This window comes from Musa acuminata, chromosome BXJ3-2 (assembly GCF_036884655.1).
Source record: "Musa acuminata AAA Group cultivar baxijiao chromosome BXJ3-2, Cavendish_Baxijiao_AAA, whole genome shotgun sequence".
Classification (NCBI taxonomy): domain Eukaryota; kingdom Viridiplantae; phylum Streptophyta; class Magnoliopsida; order Zingiberales; family Musaceae; genus Musa; species Musa acuminata.
This window is the reverse complement of record NC_088350.1, coordinates 27,188,538-27,209,268: the sequence shown is the minus strand read 5'-3', so window position 1 is coordinate 27,209,268 and position 20,731 is coordinate 27,188,538. Positions and strand designations below refer to the sequence as shown.

General features: G+C 40.6%; 3 protein-coding genes across 4 annotated transcripts; 1 reads left to right on the top strand and 2 right to left on the bottom strand.

The window, feature by feature from the left end:
• Positions 1 to 2,121: 2,121 nt before the first annotated feature.
• Positions 2,122 to 3,141, bottom strand: LOC103976347 (uncharacterized). Its single transcript, XM_009391543.3, has one exon. It carries the CDS (start codon positions 2,940 to 2,942, stop codon positions 2,250 to 2,252), a length of 693 nt encoding a protein of 230 aa, XP_009389818.2. The 5' UTR covers positions 2,943 to 3,141; the 3' UTR covers positions 2,122 to 2,249.
• A 4,189-nt stretch (positions 3,142 to 7,330) lies between these two features.
• LOC135631202 (uncharacterized) lies at positions 7,331 to 13,872 on the top strand. Of its 2 annotated transcripts, none has more exons than XM_065138675.1 (4): positions 7,331 to 7,616; positions 9,263 to 9,605; positions 9,702 to 12,232; positions 12,323 to 13,872. In XM_065138675.1, exons 2-4 carry the CDS (start codon positions 9,384 to 9,386, stop codon positions 13,482 to 13,484), a joined length of 3,915 nt encoding a protein of 1,304 aa, XP_064994747.1. In that variant the 5' UTR covers positions 7,331 to 7,616; positions 9,263 to 9,383; the 3' UTR covers positions 13,485 to 13,872. The 2 variants fall into 2 exon arrangements, with proteins under 2 accessions (XP_064994747.1, XP_064994748.1); XM_065138676.1 differs by lacking the exon at positions 7,331 to 7,616 and adding an exon at positions 7,623 to 8,767.
• Positions 13,873 to 14,496: 624 nt separating this feature from the next.
• Positions 14,497 to 20,469, bottom strand: LOC103975881 (uncharacterized). Its single transcript, XM_009391000.3, has 8 exons — positions 20,236 to 20,469; positions 20,126 to 20,147; positions 17,040 to 17,096; positions 16,877 to 16,958; positions 15,491 to 15,586; positions 15,166 to 15,290; positions 15,057 to 15,075; positions 14,497 to 14,968 (listed from the first exon to the last, which is right to left on the bottom strand). Exons 1-8 carry the CDS (start codon positions 20,333 to 20,335, stop codon positions 14,768 to 14,770), a joined length of 702 nt encoding a protein of 233 aa, XP_009389275.2. The 5' UTR covers positions 20,336 to 20,469; the 3' UTR covers positions 14,497 to 14,767.
• Positions 20,470 to 20,731: the final 262 nt, after the last annotated feature.

Below are 20,731 nucleotides of genomic sequence, written 5' to 3'. Positions count from 1 at the left end.
TCATGTACTGCTGTTGCATAAAAATACATACATGTTTCATGTGTTGTTAACAATGCTGTATACATTGAATTGTACACTAATTAACACATATTTGGATGGTCATATAACCGAGAGAATATATGCTTTGAAAGCATGCGTGGCTTTCTTGTAGTCAAGTCAAGCGACAAAACTAAAACCGGACGTGATAAGCATTGACGTACGCCAACACGGCGAATACGTGTACAACATCATTTCCTCTCAATTGCCGATCCCTCTGCCGTATCTTGTTATTGACTCGAGTATTTGATACACACCTAAAAACCACAAGTCAAGTCGTCGTCGGGGTCTTCCTTCTACTGTATAATATGGACACAAGGCGACAAGATCTTATCCATTTTTCTGACAACAGACAGTAGAGACACCATGTAGATTCCCTCAATCTATTGGCTGATTGGTCTTGATAAGTCGAGTTTATATCGTTGAATACTTTCATCTGGAGTGAAGCTAAATTATACACAAATAAATGGCCAACCATGTATGGCCTTCAACGTTTGTCTCTCCTTTCTCTGGGTTTCACAGCTCAAACCCTCTCGATATTTTAGGGGGAAGTACAACTAGCAGTCAAAATTATAATGTTGTCTGGAATTTACAAGTCCTTTGGAAACTTGACTTGGCATAATAACCATACGCAGTGAGTGTTCTCCTACAGCTAAGAATAATCAAGCTACAAGTGGTTCATAAACATGAGAATTTTAGATATACAACACGCTCATATATAGAGTTGCACCTTTATTTCTCAAAAGGATTGTCTAAGAAGCCAGGAGCATTGAGATGGCTTCTGTTTTTGGCTCATCAACTTGTTTTAGCCAAGCAGGTAAGACTCGGAAGCAAGTAATCCCTGACCCAAGAACTGGTGAGCTTATTTGAGCTGCCAAGGATTCTGTTGAGAGTGGATGAAGATCTAAAGCCCATCTCCTTCCTATGAGGGTTGATAAGGCTGTTGAAGGACCGTCACTGCCTTCCAGACATTTTCTACTCTTATGGCAATTGTTGACGGGCAGATAGATTGGTGTCATGCCTGTGCAGTATGGTGCAAGCGTGTAAAGATTAGTATTGTCAAGCTTTCAGCTTTATAGGGCACGAAGAGATGGGTCTTGTGTTGCTTAATGTGGTGCCCAAGGTGCTATAAGATGGTTCGTAACCATTGCATGTTGGAGGTCTTAACTCGGTTCTTTACAGTGTCAATCGGGTTCCATTTTGAAGAAGAACAAGACAAGCACAACTGCTAAGAAACTTTTGTCTACCAATTCGTCAATAGATTTGTAATTTATCTGGATCAGCAAAGAGAACTATATCAACATGTTATCTACATATTAATGCGTGTTAACATTAGGCAAAATCGATGTAAAAAACATCTTAATCCGTATCGATCCTTACTGAGAAACATACCTAATTAAAGAAGTTTAGTGGTGTAAGAGTTTATGAACTGGTGGCTCTGTGAAATACTACATCAACATACCTAATTAGTCTGTGAAGTTAATTCAACCATTGTAGCCTGGACTGGTTTATCTTCTTGTTTCAGCAGGTTTCGATGGATGAGTTTGAGGTGATTCTATAAGTTGAAAGATTTGGAATCTCCTCACTGTAATCCCCTTCTTTGTTTCTTCTTGGATTCAGTTTTTATTTGTCTGCTCTTTCTTCCCTATATCTTCCTTTCTCCCAGTACAATGTTTATGTTGATGATATTTATACTTCTTGAGAAGAAGATTTTGAATAGAAACCTGCTGCTTGTGGTATAATGTTCATGATACTAAATAGAAATCACAGACTACTACTTGATGGCTCCACGCCAAATAATATAGATAAATGATAAGGCAATCTTCTCTAATATTGACCACTTACATGTTGTCAACCTCGTGGCCAGTATTGAGCCATTGTCTTCTTTTTATTTCTTTCAATAATCCAACAAAAAATTCCTTGCATTTAATATGCCTATACTGTATGTAAAATGAAAATTTCAAATGCGATTGTTCAAAATAAACTCTCCTTTTAAGCAATTTTGACCAGCAAATAAGAAGATAGATTGCTCTAAAGCAAATTCCTGAGAATTTAAGCCTACTTTTAATTTACAAAGATAGAATATATTGTGTTCAGAGTATCAAGAATTTTATTAATATTTTCTTAACGTAAATGCAAAATATTTATTTTCCTGTATGGAAATTGGTAATGGCAGACTGTGTAATTTGTGGTGATTTTTGGGGGCAAAACCGTCATCTTAACCTGCCGAGTTCCGTCGGTTTCCGCGACGTGTCGGGCCACATCACCGGCCCTCCGGCAGACGCGTGCCGGCGGTGGCGATGCGGGCCTAACGCGGTCCTTGGGAGCTCGCCGGAAAAGCCGAACTCCGCCACCCGAGACCGCCTCCTGCTGGAGCTCGCCGCCGCCAGCGGGCTGAGACACATGGCGAAACCGGCGAGGCCGCTTCCGTGGTGATGGTGGTGCTCCGCGGTGGCCCACGTCATCGAGGACCGATGTGGACGCCACGGCGGCTCGGCGTCGTACCCGCCGCGGGATCTCTCCGGCGAGATGCCCCAGTCCCGTCCCGGCTCGGCGGCGTCGTCCGCAACGGACATGCACGAGGTCATCTTCCTCCGACGGCCATGCAGGAGTGCCGAGAGCCAAGAGCTGGATCGCTGAGGCTTCCTTTCCAGGTTCCCATGTCTGCGGCGGCCGAAGAGGGCGGAGAGGAAGGAGGCCCGCCGGGAGCCGCCAGCGGCAGAGCGGGGGACGTAAGGGGAGACGGAGCGTGGGAAGAGGAGAGGAGGAGGCGACGGGGTTTGTGTGGAGGCCTTCCGGTCATCCGGTGATGGGGCGGTCGCGGCGTCGAGGGCGAGGAGGCGCTCGCGGAGGCAAGGGGCGCAGACGCCGACGCCGTTCTCTAACGGGTGCCGCGTGCACTTCATCTCCGTCTCGTCTCCGTCATCCAACAGAAGAAGAAGAAGAAGAGATCAAATGGAATACGAGCTGCTGATGCTGTGTGGTGGTTCAAATCGACGAGTTATGATGGCTTCGCTGCTGCTGCTACTACGCTAATTGGATTATATTTATTTGGAACCAAAGGAAAAAAAAAGGGTTTGAATTGTTCGCTGGGGAAGAAGCAGACGATTTGGCATCAAGTCAAGGCAACAAAATCGGACTTTTTCCTCTTTCGATGAGTTCGATCCGAAGCTTCACAGCTTGACTGACTTCAAATTTGGAGTAATGTCAGGTATCAAGCTTCTCAACTTGACCACTTCAGCCCCCATCTCTGTGAATTCTGCACACATCACGCGGAAAATAGAATGAAAATATAGGAAATATATTTACATATCTGATCGATTAAGGAGTATTTCCATATCGGTCTTGAAATTTTGGGCCTTTGATGTATTTAAACAGCGATGAGTCAAGGATCTATAATTAAATCCAGTCAAAGAAAGAGACAAATAGGAATATAATATGATTGTTTCACTCGAATTTGATCTTTTTGTCCTCTTATGCTGCTGTCAAACCCAACTGGTCGAACGGTTGAATTGTTCCCGTTGTTTCACCAAAAGGATCGACTTATCTCACGACCTAAACATACTTAAATCGAGTTTGACAGTAAACAAGGAGTGTGGGGGGGTTAATACTGCTTATGTGAATCACACAAACATATCAGAAGAAAAGCCAATCATGCAGAGCCTGCCATCGACGTAAGTCTCACGGATCGAGATGAACACGGTTGACGAAGTTTGCTTTTACTTCCCTGAGATTGGCTCAACTTCTGGGATGGCACATGAGGAGCTGACGAAGACGAAGCCTTGGAAGGCACACAGAAGAGTCGCCGTTGATTTCGGAGCTGCATAACAGATGCGCTACTGAGGGCATGACTTCTGTGCTCCAAATTTCCATGGCGACTTGTATCAGCTATGCTGTCGGACGTGTAAGAGACGAGAATACAGCATCTCAGAGCTTTGTAATACATGTAATTGTGTACATTAATCCTCCTCGATTCTCTAGAACACCAAATCATTCTTTCTTCAAGGCAAAACACAGATTTGGCAAGAAAGACTTGGACCTATATGATTTGTTGGGAGAGATTCCATCGAGATGATGTTTTACTTGTAACCACTATGCGAAACACAGACTTCCATCGAAAAAAAGAAAAAACATAAATGGTAGCATGAAAAATCCTTGATGTATATGGTTTTTGTGTTCGTTCGCGGAAAATCGAGGACGAATCACAACCAGAAGAAGTCTAAGCTTCATCAACCTTCACCGAGTCGAGGTCTGTTCGCTCTCCTTCTTGCCAACTTCTTGGAAATGCATATTGAAGCTGAGAATTTTCCAGGGTGGAGAGCGACTGCATTGTTGTCTTTAGCAGAGCAGCACTGTGGACCAAATATTTCAAGAAAATAAACATTATATAAAAGAACAATACCGATGAAACCTGCAATGACATAACCAAATAACTATTTTATCTTGCTTACTTAGATTGAGGTAGTTATTGAAACCACCTTATAACTATTAATCGTGATTGAGGTGGTTATTGAAATCATCATGTAACCATTAAATCATGATAATTATCTAAATAGATAACTATGAATCAAAACCTCAACACTCCCCCTTGATTCATAATTGTATACACCAATTTGCGACATAAAATAAACATGCTTTCGAACTAGAAGCGATTTGATGAGGATATCCGTAACTTGTTCATCTGTTTCACAATACTTCATTGTTATGGCTCCACTTGCCACAATATCTCTTTCGATCATCTAAAGCTCCTGCACAATCACTATCAGTGAAACCAAATAATTTGCATTTAAATTTTATTTTGAACACCCATTTTAACCTAATCGCTTTCTTTTCTTTCGGTAAATCTATTAGCTCTCAAGTTTCATTCTTCTCAATTGACTTAATTTTCTCCTTCATTTCTTTTCTCCATTCCTCTTTTTTAACTGCTTCCTCAAAGGTTGTTGGATCTGAAATAAACAAAGCAAATGTTAAGTTATAAATTTCTGTTAATGATCTGAAATTTCTTGGAGGGTTTCATTTGAGGAATCCGAATTTGAAATCCGAATTTGAACTGCTATTGGGTGAGGTTGACAATAAACTTGTTGGAGCAGGATTTGTCACTTGATTCTGCGGAGTGTCTAGTTCTGTTGGAATCTGCAATTATGTTTCACCTTTATTGGTCTCCCTGATTTGGAAGATGTTTTCCTTTAAGCAAACTTCTTGTCATTTCAACGACAGTCCGATTTTTACGTTCAGCTACACCATTTTGCTTCGCTGTCAACTCTTTGTGAATACCATTTTCTTCATAAAAAGAACTAAACTCATTAGATAAAAATTCACCACCTCTATCTGTCCGAAGTATATTTATATATCTACCACTTTGCCTTTCTACAAGTGCCTTAAACTTTCGAAAATTATCAAATGTTTCAGATTTCAATTTCAAAAAATATACCCAACTCATGCGACTATAATCATCTGTAAATAATAAAAAATATTGACTTCCACTTTTATAATTTTTTTTATCATAATTTGATTGCCCTTGTTCATCATGCCGATCAAAGTGTCCTCTTCCTCTTCCATTTCCTCTACCACGAAATCCTCCTTTGCTACGTCCTCTTCCTATTGATTTTTTATCTTCTTTTGAAGTAGAAGACTCTCCCTTAACCTGAAATACTTTTTCTTCACTTTTTTCAAGTGACATGTTCAATCTTACTTAATGTGCTTGCAAGGAACCCATTAGTTCATCAAATGAATAAGTAGATAAATCTTTTGACTCCTCAATTGCGGCAACAATATGATCAAATTTCAGAGTTAAACTTCTCAAAACTTTTACAACAATTATATGATCACGAAGATGTTCACCATAAGATTTCATTTGACTAACAATTTCAGTCACTCGAAAGAAAATCTTGCACCGATTCATTGCTTTTCATGAACAAAATTTCAAACTCACGACGAAGGGTTTGAAGTTTTACCGTAATCACCCTTGATGAGCCTTGAAATTCATTTTGAAGTATCAACCAAGCTTGCTTTGAGGTTATCACTGCTGCAATTCTTGAGAAGATCGTCTCATGTACAGCTTGTTGAATGAAGAACAATGCCACAAATTACCGTTAAAAGTCATAATACTTAGTTTATATTGAAACTAAACTCTGATACCACAAATGTTGGAGATGTAGGAGCAAGGAAAAAACAGAATACTACGATGCAAATAAAAAGAAGTTATTCGACTTAAGAAAACTGATGTAGTATTAAAAATAGGAGGATTGATAAGAACACTTACAAGATACCAAATGCACACAAATTCTCTCTATCTTACTTGCTTCATGAACTATGATCCTATTTATAGGACTCAGTGACAACCACCCTATAACTAGATTGAGGTAGTTATTGAAACCACCTTATAACTACTAAATCATGATTGAGGTGGTTATTGAAATCATCCTGTACTTGCTACATGCAGTTGCTACATGCACAAGTCCGAGTACTTCATATATTCTCAATATGTACGGTGGATGGATTTTGATTGAGGTTGGGTTTCTCTGCCTGAGATTTCTGCCCGTAAGAAGAGCTTTGCATAATAGCATCAATCTCAGTTGCAGCTGCTGATCGGTGAACATTTGTTTGGTAATTGATAACCCACATTTACCAAGCTCTCCGGCACAACCGATATACTGTTAGACATTTACTGGTATTCATCGTGCCTCCACAACCTATATCTTTATTTCTTTCACATCCTGTTCTGTCACTGTACCATTAAATCATGTTTTGGTGATGATTTAATGATCAATGTTTGTCGATGTGCAATTCGCAAGCGAATCATGTTTATTAGAACATCCATTGGACTGAAATGGCTACAGATTCCGGTGCTTTCTTTCTCCAGCCATTTTATACATCGAAATAAAGGCCGGAGAGGTCTTTGCAAAGAAAAGCCACCACCAATTGGATGCTCTCACCATCCGTGGGGCCCTTTTCGCTTTCACTGGGTCACCACGCGCGTGGAAAAAATGAGGTAGCTGTACCTCGTCAATGGGTTCCGGATTCTGCGGCGCCGAGTCGACTCGAACCGGCGTGAGCAAACCATCGTCTGAGGCAAGGGACGGTGCTATTGACTACCCCGAAATCTACCATCCGCATGATTGGTAAGAAAATGTGGGCTCAGATAAATAATCCAGAAACGCGTAGGATCAGCGTTGCCCCTACCATTCGTCAATGTCATCGCCCATGACCTAAGGGCGGTATCGTAATTTGATGCGGTAACAGAGGGCAGTTGAAAGGCGGCCGGTCGGGGGGGATGGGTCTTAAGAAGACAACCACCCACCGCATCAACAAGGGGAGGAAGGAAGATAGGCAGCAATATTATTATATACAAGAGGCGCAGAAGCGAAGAGGACGAAGAAGGGATCGTCGACAGGTGGGATTGTGGATCGCGTGGAGGATAGGAAAAGGGGAAGAACGAAAGATCAAGAAAGGAATCCATCCATCGATCTATATATCCGTCGTTGATGGCAGAGACGAGATGAGAACAGGGGAAAGAAAAGGAGGAAGAGAAACAGATCGAAAGGGAGGAAGGCAGCTCCGATCCACATCTTTAGATCCAGGTATTGAAACCTAGTTTCTGATCTCTGTGCGCTTTCTTTAGGTTGTTTTGCAACTCGAGTCTGCCCTCCGGAGAGGGGATTAAGATGGCCAAGTGGCGTGGATCTGCCGGGTTTCGGTTCTTGGATGGTCTCCTTCGCTTTCCGGAACAGAGTTTTGGGTTCTTGGTCACAGGGGAGGACAAAGATGTGGTCTCTGGGTTTGGGTCGTGGATCTTGCCGGTCGGATTATGCAATCTGCCCGTTGCCGATTTCTTCTTTAGGGCCCTGGCATGGGCTTGGATCTGCTTGTCTTCGACGTCGCCCTCTTCTTTAGGGATGTACAAGGGACAAAAAGGAGGGACAAGGGCTGTATATTTCGATGATCGGCCGTGACTGGTGCATCTTTTTCTGAGGTTTCATATGGTGTTGATTGACACAGGGTTGGAGAATTTCTGCCAAGTTTTTTTATTCTTGTGCCTTCTCGTTGCCGTACACCCCCACAATCTACCTCTCGCCTAACTCTTTTAGGTCTTGACTTTGGCCTGGATCTGCTATCTGCATCATCGTCCTCTTATTTACGGCTGGCCCAACTCAGAGAGCCGGCTATATCTCCGTCGGTCAGCTGAGGTTGGCTTGTTGTCGGACTGCCTGTTCACAGGGTTGAAGAATTCCTTCAAGAATCTTTGATTTTTGTTGCTTCTTCCAGCAGATTGTTTCTCTAAGACATATCCTCTCCTTTCCAAGGCAAACTATGTCTTTGTTGGTTCTGCTCGTCTTGATCCAGATAGTCTGTGCTGCTTATGGACTTCTGGTCGTTTGGGCTTTGGAATTGTTGGTCACTTTTTCCCGTGAGCGGTCATTTGCATCCTGTTCTTGCAGATAGTGGTTTATGTGATCTGGAATATCTTAATTTGGATGTTAGCCAAGATTTACTTGTTTAACGAGGACATCTTTTGGAGGACGATGGTGGTAGGCAATATACTTGTTCGAGCAGAATAATCATTGTTGATGATCTAGTAGAGATTGGACTAAAATAAAGAATGGGATAGCTGTGCTACCTTCTCTTGTGCCAATTGTCTCAAACTGTTGTGCAGGAGCCATACTAGACTTTACGTATTGTTGTTTGCATTGCTTGAAGATCTTAGATTGGTGCACTGATAATTTCTCTGAAGGTATTTATTACCTTTGAACTGGAACAGGAGGTCCAATAGACTGTTAGCATGATACTCTCAAGCAGTCATTCTCAACCCTTTGGCTTTTGTGCCATAGAATTTTTCTTTTGGTTGGACAGATCGTACCATCCGAAAGGTTGCCCTGAGATCTATAGGTTCTAACACACGAATGATTTTTTTTTCTCTCGAAAACTGTCTGCAGTTGCTCTGGATCTGCAAGTTGATTGGTCAATCTATTCTTGATTGTTCTAGAAAAAAATATGAGGACTACTGAGTCGGTGATTGGTTTTATCACTTTGTCCACTCAACTTGGGCATCTTATTCTTAAAAATCATTTGATGTTTCTGATGTAGTCAAAAGTGTTTTGGTTCTCAGGATGAGGGTTCTGTCTCTTGTTGTCTGTAATCTTCTGAAACATATAGACTCAATATAAGAATCATTGGGAAATGCTTCTCAGTACAATTCCTATCTAAAAAATTGATGTTTACCTTGCAGATTCAACTGTGTACTTGTTCTGGAGGTCTCATTTCAGACGTTGAAACCATCAAGGATCGGAATCCTGCAAGAATTTTGGTGGCACATCTTCAGTTGATGATTGTGGATCTTGTCAGGGAACATGCTGCATGACATAGGGCTTGAAATTTCTGGAGCTAGAGATCCTAACTTGAACTGGATGACAGCTGCTAAGGGCAGGCAGTGGGCTGTCAGACGAGCTAGAACTTCATTTGCTGAGGGAAGAAGGAAGAAGTCTGTGGTCAAAAGTTCCAAAGGGAGTGAGGTTACTATGGATAAGGACACCAGGAGAACAAAAGACATCCCTGTTTCTGATTCTGAGAAGGTTTGCCTGCGTAGCTTTTTAGTGTCACTCTAGAGTACCACTTTTTGCCGGAGCTCTTTATTTTGGATTAGTAACAATTTCATTTTCCGGTTGCAGGTCGGTGTAAGTATTCTTGGCCAACACTTTAGTGAATCCCTCGAAATTGTTCCCATAAAGAAAAGGAGATTTCTGTTTGTTAGTTCTCCATCATCGCCACTGCAATCTTCTTATTCAGATGATTCCGATCACCTGTTAGAAAGCCAGCCTGCTTCATACCAGGAGCCTTTAGCATATAACAAACATCATGAAAGGAGATTTATTGCTAGCAAAAGAACTAGTTTGAATGATGTAATTGAAGAGGCCACTGATGCTGCAGATTTCTCTGGTATTTCGATATTGGCCACTGCTGCATGCAACAGTGAAGTGGTGGCTGACGCTATACATTCTGGAAGATTAGTTTCAAAAGGAAATTCTTCTAGAGAAGACCATTTGGAAGACACTGATGGTGATGAATCATATTCCTCATGTAAAGATTTGCAAGAAAACCATAATGTCTCTATGGAAAATTGTCTTACCTTCGTTCCTGCTGAAGATGATACGAAGTGTGATGGTTTGCAGAATCAAAAGAACTTCATGGGGTCCCTGCAAAATGTTTCAGATAAAATAAAGTCTTCCACTGGTTCAAGGCTTCACTGGGACCTTAACACTGAAATGGATGCATGGAATAACAATTTTGATGATGTAATTTCCGAGCCACTGGCCACTGACCTTGTAGCTGAAAATGGTAACTCAAATGAGAAGCTGGAAGGCTCAAAATCTTGTGAATGCCAGGTAGAGAATGGAGAAAAATCATGCCCTACAGAACTTGGTGAAAGCTTAATGGAGACAGCTGGCATTGCAAGGGATCACTGTGCTTTTGTAGCTGATGAGATATTGGAAAAGCCTGATTTATGTAATGGGCTTTCAGCTTCCAATTATGAGAAAGCAAAGCATTGTCATAGTTTGATTGAAGCGGAGCATGACTTGGATGCTACTGCTGTTTCTTTGGTGAACTTTACTGAAGAAGCAAAGCTCATACACAACCAAGGGAACAACATCTTCATTAATGATAAAGCAAAGGGTGATGCGAGTTCTCGGCTTGAGGGAGAAACTGAACCAAGGCTTTCTCATTTGCCTTTTTGTGAGAATGTTGTTGGTGACTGTAATACCCATGCATGTAAATTCGATCCAAACATGGCCCAATCAATCAGTAAACCTGTCAGAGATGAAAATGGAAGTGTTGATGCATCTAATGCTGATAACAGCTTTGATGATCATTGCCCGGCTAATGCAGGACAGTCTATTCACATAACCAGCACTCAGATTGAGAAGCATGGACTTCTGAATATTGTAGAAAATGATAATCAGTCTCCTATCCTTGCTGAGAAAGCTACTAGCTTATTGTTTGATGGAGATATAGGCAGGAATTTGGTGGTAGCACGTGGCACATCTGGTGAAACTGTACATTCTGATGGCTTAGATATTACCAATGGCAACTGTGCTGATAAATCTTCTGGAACACTGTGCATGAGCCCTTCCCTGTCAAATGCTCATCAACACAAGAGCCCAGGGTCATGTGATCCTAACGAGCTGACTTCTGAGGCCGCATGTGCTGCTAAATATGAAGAGACGGCAACAAATATGAAGGTTGATGATAACAATGGTTTTGGTGCCAAGGCCTCTGTTCCTGTTTCAGCTGTTGTATCTATGGCCGAAACTGATGCCAGCTTGGTAGATGGTGCTGTGGACACTCAAGAGGCAGAAAAAAACATGGATAGCTCTGTAAATTCGCATTGTGACCATAAATCAGATGCATCTCAAGTTGATAGTGTCCAAGTCACTGGACTGGAAAAAGACAACCTTCTGGGAGATGATGATTCTCAATTTGAGGATGGTGAATTGAGAGAAACTGTTCTGCATGACTGGGGAGATGGAATTGATGAAGGGGAATCTGAACATGTGGATTATGGATCCGAGTCCGACAACAGAGAGAATGATACCTTTGAAGCAGATTCTGCATTACCTGCTTCTACTTCTTTCTCTTCTGAGGATGTGGCATGCAAAGAGAGCAATATGTCAGATGCTGATGGACCACCTACTGGCAAGGATAGTCAGGTTGCTCTTTCTCAACCCCCATCGAAGTGCTCATCCAAATCAGATGGTTCAGATGCAGTACAAGGGAAGAAAACCATTGGGGTTATTGGTGCAACAGATCACGTAAATCATTTGACATTAACAAGGAAAAGAAAGCAAAGAAATGTTACTGATGCATTGGCATCAGTTCCTGGTAGTGATAAGCCAGTGAGATACAATGGATGTCACAATGAAGGTGATAGCACAAGGGAACCTTCAACATGTGAGAGAACAAAGTTGTCAGGATGGGATCGGTTGCCTGGAGGCCGTCGGAATACCGGAGATAGCTTTTTGGACCCTCGTATTGGTTCTGCTAAACAAGATGAGACTGCCAGTTCCTTAGATGTGTTTGGTGATGATGAATCATCAGTAAGATCTGGCTCCTCATTCAGGGAAGGGTTATCATCTCAGGTTGAGAGGCCAAACTACTCAGATGAGTCATATAGGAAGGACAAATTTTATCCCAGATTAAGCAGGTAATATTATCGTGAGCTTGTCTTTGGGTATATTAACCTTACAAACTTTATAATCATGTCTGGTAATTGCATTTGTTCTGATATCTTCAGGTCGAAGAATCATGATAGTCTAGATGCAAAAGCTGAAAAGAATGCTGGTGCTTCTAAATCATCAGGGTGGGGTGGATCATTCCGGGATACCCAAGGGAGGGGCAGGGATAAACATTGGTTTGATCCTTCCAATCGCCATGGTAACAGGCATCATGATTCACCAGGCTACTATGACACACCCAGTTTTGCTCGACCTGCTTCAAGGAATGCAGCTGCAGCTGCCATTGCCAAGGTAGAGAGTAATGGCTTTGTTGTTGCACCTGATGGTACCTTAGTTAAGGCAGGTGGTGCTGGAACTTCTGGCTGTGTGATCAGACAATCTGCGAATGCTTCTTTGCAAAGTGCACATCCTTCTCTTTCCAGATGGGGGTCACAGCCTGAGAGAGATCTGGCATGTGGTATGCAGAGAAGACATAAAAATTCAAGGGAGATGAGTCCTGATAGGCACTTCATTGTTAGTAGGGGCCAGGTTGATAAACATGCTATTGAAATGGTCAGGGATCGGCATTGCAGACGTCGGCCAGATGACATGATAGAATCGTCCACAGCAGCGGACCATTTATCAACAAGAGATCGAAGTTTCTCACCATGCAGAGGGCAAATTCATCTATCTCATTCACGCACCAGATCTTCAAGATCTAGAACCCGCTCCCCTCTTCGTTGGGCATCGCCAAGGAGAAGAAATGACATTGGCATGAATGATGTCCCTGTTTCTCGCAGACGCAGCAGGTCTCCGATAGCTAGAATGGAGAGGATGAGGTCACCCCACCCACAACCTACTTTTGAGGAACACATGATAACTTACGGTTCAGCATCCAGGACCTTTGCTTCATCGTTACATGCTTCAAGATGGATTGATGAAAGGAAGGATTCATCCAATCATCCAAAGGAACATGAGTACAAGCGATATTCTGGAAGAAGCTCACCTGTGAAGGTGTTTAGAAATCATAGGTTGGATTCCATGGATTCACAAGGAAGACCAAAGCCTGATGATTACTATCATCATCTTCACTCTAGCAGCAACCCAGAATTTGATGGTTTTGGCAGGGGATACAAGTCTGAGGATAGTAATAATAGAAGACGGGGCGGCGGTAGTAAATATGAAGTGCTTCATTCTATGAGGCAGTACAACATTGATAAGAATGAGAAGCGCTTCAGGTAAGATGTGTTGAGGTATGCAGGTTCATGATTCTGGGCACAGACCCGCAGGGTTTCAGCATAGAGGGAGCCCAAGAGAACCTTGCAGACCTAGATAAGCGATGGAAACAATTGGAGGGCAAATGCTGATACCAGTTTCGTGTCATATGGTATCCAAAGGTTCAAAGACTGTAAAGCATATACATACTTTGGTCTGCTGCTTTTGTGGGATAACTAAAGAGACTGAACCCATTAATACTTCATTTTTTTTTAGTGAAGCGGTGTCCAGGAATGCTGTCTCATATTTATACCTTGTAAAGAAGGTTGGTTACATTTTATGTTGAAAGTTAGATTTTTGAGCGGGGGATGCCCTCCCTTTTATAATCCCACTGCGACATAACTGATTACTGAAATTTCATTCTGTGCCCATCGATGGTTAGCCTACATTTTGAATGTAGTGGCAAATACCAATTGAAGTTTTGAACCTGTCTTCTATGGAAATGTGCCACTGGCTTTTTTTGCATTGTTCTTGAACTTGAGGGCTGTTTGAAGGTTGTCGGAGGAAACTTTGTGATTGTGACTCGTACAAGGGACTTTTGTTTTGTTTTGTTTTTTTCTTCTACGAAATTTGTTTTATGGGGTATTTCATGTGTGGGGCATATACCTTCATCATCCAAATTGCCTATGTTATAATTTCAGGAAACCTTCGTCCACAAGTGAGCGTGATGTTGCGTTAGACTCCAAAAGGTAAATGCTTCTTTCCCTCGGTGACATGGTAAGTATGAGTCAGCACTAATTATATCAATTAGTTGGGCAGTCAAGTCGTCGGTTGTGAGCGCTCTCCCGACAAGTCAGTTGTATTGTACATTCGCCATCCGTTCTTGTTTCTTGGTTATAATATAGCATCATTAATGCAACAATGTCCATCGTGTATGCCGACGCCGACCGTGTGGATTTAAGGCCTCGTGCTGATGCCGCAAAGGAACATGAATTGTTTCACCAAAGAAATATGAATCTGACAGGGAACAAAAGCAACAGAGCAACAACCATTTCTACGTGTCACATAACTGTGACACGTTAAATTTCTTTCTACCTTGCAACAACTTTCAACTTATTTCTGAAACATACCAGAGGCAGTATTTTATAATTTTAAAATATAATGATGGATGTGAAGGCAGACAAAACAGAACCCAACCAATGGCAACAGTAACAACAGCAGTAGCAACGACACCCAGCTATCAACAATCAGTTGATCATCAGACAGCAACAATTGAGGATCAAATGGAATGGCTTTCGAATCGACACCTTCTATTTGGGATAGCCAGCAGGAGGATACGAACCAGGTGGAGGATAACCATATGGTTGCCCATAAGCAGGCTGAGGGGCATACCCAACAGGAGGTGGGATAGGCTGATCGATGCGAGACATCTGCTGGAATGGAGGCACTGCCATAACTGGCAGTGGTCCAAACTTACCATCTCTCTTGTCCATCTCTATCTTGTGTTGTGTCTGCAACCACACCAATAAATTTTGTTTGGTGACACTGCCTGATAGGGCAAGGGGGAAATGTAATTGAGATATTTCTGGAGTTTAGTACCTGCATGCATGCACAGACCCTGCAAAGAAAATTGCAAGTGAATGGATGAGATATTTGACATCACTTAACCCTGAACTAAAAAGCATGAGGGAAGGAACTTTGGCCTTACGTCCAGTATACGATGTCAGACATACAGGATAGTATCTGGGAAGCCTCCTGAATCTCCCCACTTCCAACAATCATTGCAACAATCGAAAAGATGCAAGCAACTTGTTGTAGACAAAACATGAATCCCTGCAGTTAATTCCACAGAACAAAGCAAAAGTTAAGATAGTAATATCCGACTTATGCATAAATATCCAGTGATGGGCCTGAAACAGGCCTCTTTACACCGAATAGCTGAAGAGCCTCATGGGCTGGCTGGCTGGCTACCAGTCATTGGTAGAGCTAGATGGAGTAGGTAGAGGAAAGAGCCACAGAGATAAAGGGATTACGATAATGCAGTTATCGCATTGAGTTGTCTGTATGTTGAACTCATCTTGGAGAAGGAAGCGAGTTGAAGCAACAGAATTTCCAAAGCACAAGAAGACCTGGAGAGTAAAATACTTGAGCACATTTTAAATCAAGTACCACGTAGGTAACCGATAATTGCTATAAAGATACTTATTAGCAAAATATTTTGCTATGGGAAGAAAATACAGTATAATTACTTTTGGTTCCCTCTCAAGGAACATATAGATGAACTAGCCTAAGATGCAAATGAAACTAAATCACTAAATCTTATCATATTGTCTGACATATTAAGTCCTTAGGTATGTCACACATATATTGAACGAGATATAATTATCGATTATATGCACCAGATCAGAAGTACTGTGAAGTGAAAAGTGCATAATTGAAGAAGGCCAGGTTTCAAATTTCTGCAAAGTTATGGCTAAAGCATAACAAATTGATTTAAATATCTAAGTATAACAAATTGATTTAAATATCTAAGTTGAGAAAAAGGGAACGGTAACATAGCGTGTCAAATGAATCAAAATGCACCAAAATCTAATACATCAATGGTAAATTAGTATAAACATAGGCAGGGTATTTTAACTTAAAGAATTAGAAATAAAGGACAGTTTCAATTAAGTAAAGAGAAAAGAGGTTCGAATGTACCACATTCGCAAGTCTAGATCAAGAACAAAGCTGAAATGTCATTAAGTAAAGATATAAAATAACTAAATTTAGAAAATCACAACAATTGAATGAGGCAAGTAAAATATATTTAACCGTTATGGTCGACAAAGAATATTTGACGCACTGGAGGAAAAAGCAAGCGGACACTCCACAAACTACTAAAGATATGGAAAAAACCTTTAGAGATTCCTTACTTTTATCGAGTCCTGAAACAACACTTCATTCTGAATTCATCATGTTGACTTGGAAAGTATTATCAACAGATTATTGAAAGTGACAAAAAGATACACTTTGCTAGTGAAGCAAGTGAGACAGATCACTTATCAGTTATATTCTTTTGCCCAGTTTGGACTAGGTTCCAACTAAAATTTTAAATTGAGTTACAATGGAGGACAAGCATTGGCACCAGAATAAGGATATTCCTTTTAACAACTTCAGTTTTAAGAGTTTGAATCAGGAAATAACTTGCATCGACCTAAGACTTTGCATTGGCAAGAGCTTCATGCACAGAATGCTGTCCTTTTTTTCCCTTTTTTTTACTGACGTTTCATTCAGTAACCAAGGTGTTGGATCAGTCCATGAGGCTCATGAGTAACGTAGTGTATGTTAGCGCTAATGAATGCTGCCAGCATAGTTTATATCCCTCGTCATGGGAAAATATACAATATATTGAAGTATCAAGTTAACCATTTCACTACCTCAGTGCAAAGGCAGAACTCTGGGCATCGACTTTCTCCGCATTTTCCACTACACGGTATATAACCTGCACAACAGACGTACCTGTAAAAGAAAGAAATGTAAACTAAAATTAGTTCTTAAAGTTTGCCAACCAAAATAGTAAAATATTTGAACTGAAATTACCTTGACATGTCATTGTAAAGAGCTCTTTTGCGGAGCATGTAGGAGACACAAGGTCCACTAATAACAGGAAATAGATGCATCAGAAAATAACAATAGTTTCATATTGTAAAATTAATATATGAAAATGACACTAATATTCAATTTGAATGCCATTATTTTACAAAAACAAAAAGCAATAGAGACAAATGTATAGTCATCTGACACATGCAAAATTATTATGATAAATGTGTAATGGTGTGATCATCTCATTTCCTTGATCATAAACAAGCTTACATCAAAAGAATCTAGATTTTGTCAAGAATTCACCATCTTTTGTTGTGGGACAGATGAGCTGACAAACAGATCACACACAAATACTACAATGACAAGCCAAACATGGAAATTCATCACTTTCATCCGTACAGTTCATCTCATACCTCAGATGTTTAAGAATTCTCAACCATCTTGAAAAGGGAAAATCAAATCTAATAATTTCTCATTGCAGCACAAGTTTTACAAATAACTTAGCAGTTATTAACTTATTATATACAAAATGATACTTAAAAAATCATCAACATGTGATTAGTTGCAAGAACAAGCCTAGTTGGGCATGCCATTAGTTCCAAAAGATTTGTCATTGAGTTAAATTGAACAATATCCAGCATCAGTGGCATTGTTCAAAAGATTTGTACCCAGAAAATAGTGTCTATGCCTGGATTTCATCTATACTGTAGACTACTTCCCTTTTCCTCTCCTAATTTGTAAAAAGAACTTTCAAGAGATCATATCTCCTAATTTGCCTATGCACTTTACTAACTTGCTTAATGATACTTCATCAACTTTCACCATATTATTATTGGTTTCTAGTCAAAAGACTAGCTCATACCACCAGTTTGCCCTTAGTTACATGCATTATTAAAATGAATCATGCATCTGAATATGTGCAGTATTAAGGGATGAATATGAATATGTAAAAAGGAATTTAAGAATCTACAAAAATGATATTGGGGTTATATTTGTTTGAAGGATGTCAAACATGAGGCACATATGGAAGCACTAAAATTCTAAAATGATATATATCTACATTTAGACCTATTAGGAAATGCAAGTTTTGTTTGCTTTCAGAGGGTAAAGATGAATATAAGCAGCGTCTGAACTAAAACAGAACCAGAAGTTCTCTAATATGTAAAGAGTTGAGGAAGAAGACTCATTTATGTTCTGTTACATTATGTAGCAACATTTTTCTCACCAATTTCTCTAGGTCAACTCTATATAGTGAGTTTCTTGATTTCTTAATATTATTCTTTCTATTTTTGTTAGTTTAATGTTTGTTTACTTTGTGCTTTTACTTATTTCGGCCCAGATGCTGATCAAACAAACTGCTCCAGCCTGGTCTTAATGTAAAGTTACATGATTCATCCTCAAGCCAATCCCCTATTTTAGAAGTGTGATTTTAAGATGGTAAAAAGAGGTTGTCCAGCAGAGATGTGCGACCATACCATGTGCTCTATTAAATGTCATTTCACCAACAAAGATAAGGTCAAGTATCCACCAGTGACTTCCTCCTCTTTCAAGACATGCTCAGTACATGATAAGATAAATATTGGTTACAGACAAGAGTCCATGCAAGCTCATGAACAAAATTGGCTCAGCAATGGTGCTTTTACCATTAACTGAACTCTCCATGGGAATCTTGTGCACAAGAGCACAAGTAAATCTCCAAAGTGACCATGAGTACAGCTTCAAAGATTGGATCCTAGGCAAAAGCATATGAAGTTCTTTTAGAGGAAGAATATTTTAATGTTATTACCGTTAATTTAGGAAGTATATTCAGAGAAACAAAAGCAAATTCCAGAACTTTTTTTATCAAGTTTCTACTGAACTATCTGTCTCCTATATTAGGTCAAAGAATTCCACATAGACCATTTTTAAGAAGGTAGTTCAAGTTGAGGCAAGAATGAGCAGGATATCGATTTTCTTCAAAAATGAGATGCAAATTTACCTTACCATTTATCTCATCTTCTTCTCTCCACCATTATAGTCCATTTTTTAAAATTTTCTATATCCTTCTTCTCTGTGGTGTCATATCTTTGCCCTTTTGCTATATTATGTATCATGTTTTAAACAAGACTGAGGTGTTTTCTTTTTTCTTAACATTTTTGATATAACCTTCAGATAGTGGAATTACATTAACATGCAGTCACCATGATACCAAAGCACGTCGAAGATTAATTAAATATTCAGAACTACATTTTGGTAATTCTAATGAAAGGAAAAGATCATTTCAGCTTCAACCTCACTTCTCACAGAATACCACATAGTTATTTTGCACATAAGTTATTCATGAATACTTCTAGAAAAACCCAAGTTGCATTACTGCCACAAATGTTTTCTTGCTCCTAAGTAGATGCCGAACTGTGCAGCTAGAAAAATTTAGAGAAAAGTAAATTAGTTGGAACTATGAAGTTAACTTTGATGTTTTTCCGACTTTGGGAGGAAAGTAAATCCCCTGATGTGAGATGATACTTTACCTAAACAATATGATAAAACAAGTACAATAGAAAGATAAAAGCCCTCCTGATAGTTAGCATTACATAACAAAAAGGTACCAACTGAAGGACATAACTGGAAGTGGCCATCATTTAGGGAAGCCTACGAATGTCAGTTTTACACAGAAATAACAGTACTAATGTCATTAATTTAAGGCATAAGATGGAGAAGGACATGAATACGTTCCTTCAAGCCAAGACACTTAAACAAAGCATCTTCAATTTCACAGTGAAGGCGCCACCAACTACGAAATCTTAATGTATTCTCGCATTATATTTTCCCCACCCTTCGAGATACAATGTAATCTCTCTGTAATAATCGATCTTTCCATTAGATCTTAAGTATACGTGAGAAGATTCGTGAAAAAGAACACACAAAAATTAAGATCGTCCGCCATCCTCCGATTTAGGGCACATCAAGATTCCAGTTACCAATGGCTAAACGCATGAGGTGAGCAAGAAAGTACGATGGCAAGAAAATAACCGGCATTGGATCTATTCGCAACATGGGGGTCAAATTAAAGGCGAATCGGAGGGGTTGAAAAGCCGAGCGCTTACCACCAAAGCGCGAGACAGCAATCTGCGACGCGGATCGAGACATATCCGTCAGAGATCTTGAAAGGTAACAAGAAATCAAAGACGAAAAGGGGCAAAGGGAGGAATCTTACAGGGGAAGTCGGCTTGGATGGTGCTCATGAGATCGGTGTGCCAAAGGTTCCGGTAGCTCTGCCGTAGCTGCATCTTGTCGAGGTTCTCCCGCGAAGCCATGGCCGGTCGCCGATCGAAGACGGGAACCTGGCGACAGATCGAGGAGGAGGAGGAAGCACGCAGCGATCGAGAACTTCGTCCGCGAGTAGAAGCGACGACCCTGACCGCGACTAGACGACGACTGAGGAGGTCAACAAGACTCGTCTCTCACCCATCTCTTCGATCTACCTTCCCATCATCCGATGGACCCCACGACGCGGGACCCGCTTACTCGAGTGCTGCATCAATGGCATGGCAGGGAGTTGGCTGTGTAACCCTAACAGAGTGTGAAATTATTTCGAAATACTTAATAGCTACGTTGCTTTGGGGAATCCATGGTGGAAAGAAACGGAGGAGAGAAGAAAGAGAAATAATGATTTAATCTCAAGGCACTTTCATGAATTCAAGAATTGCCAA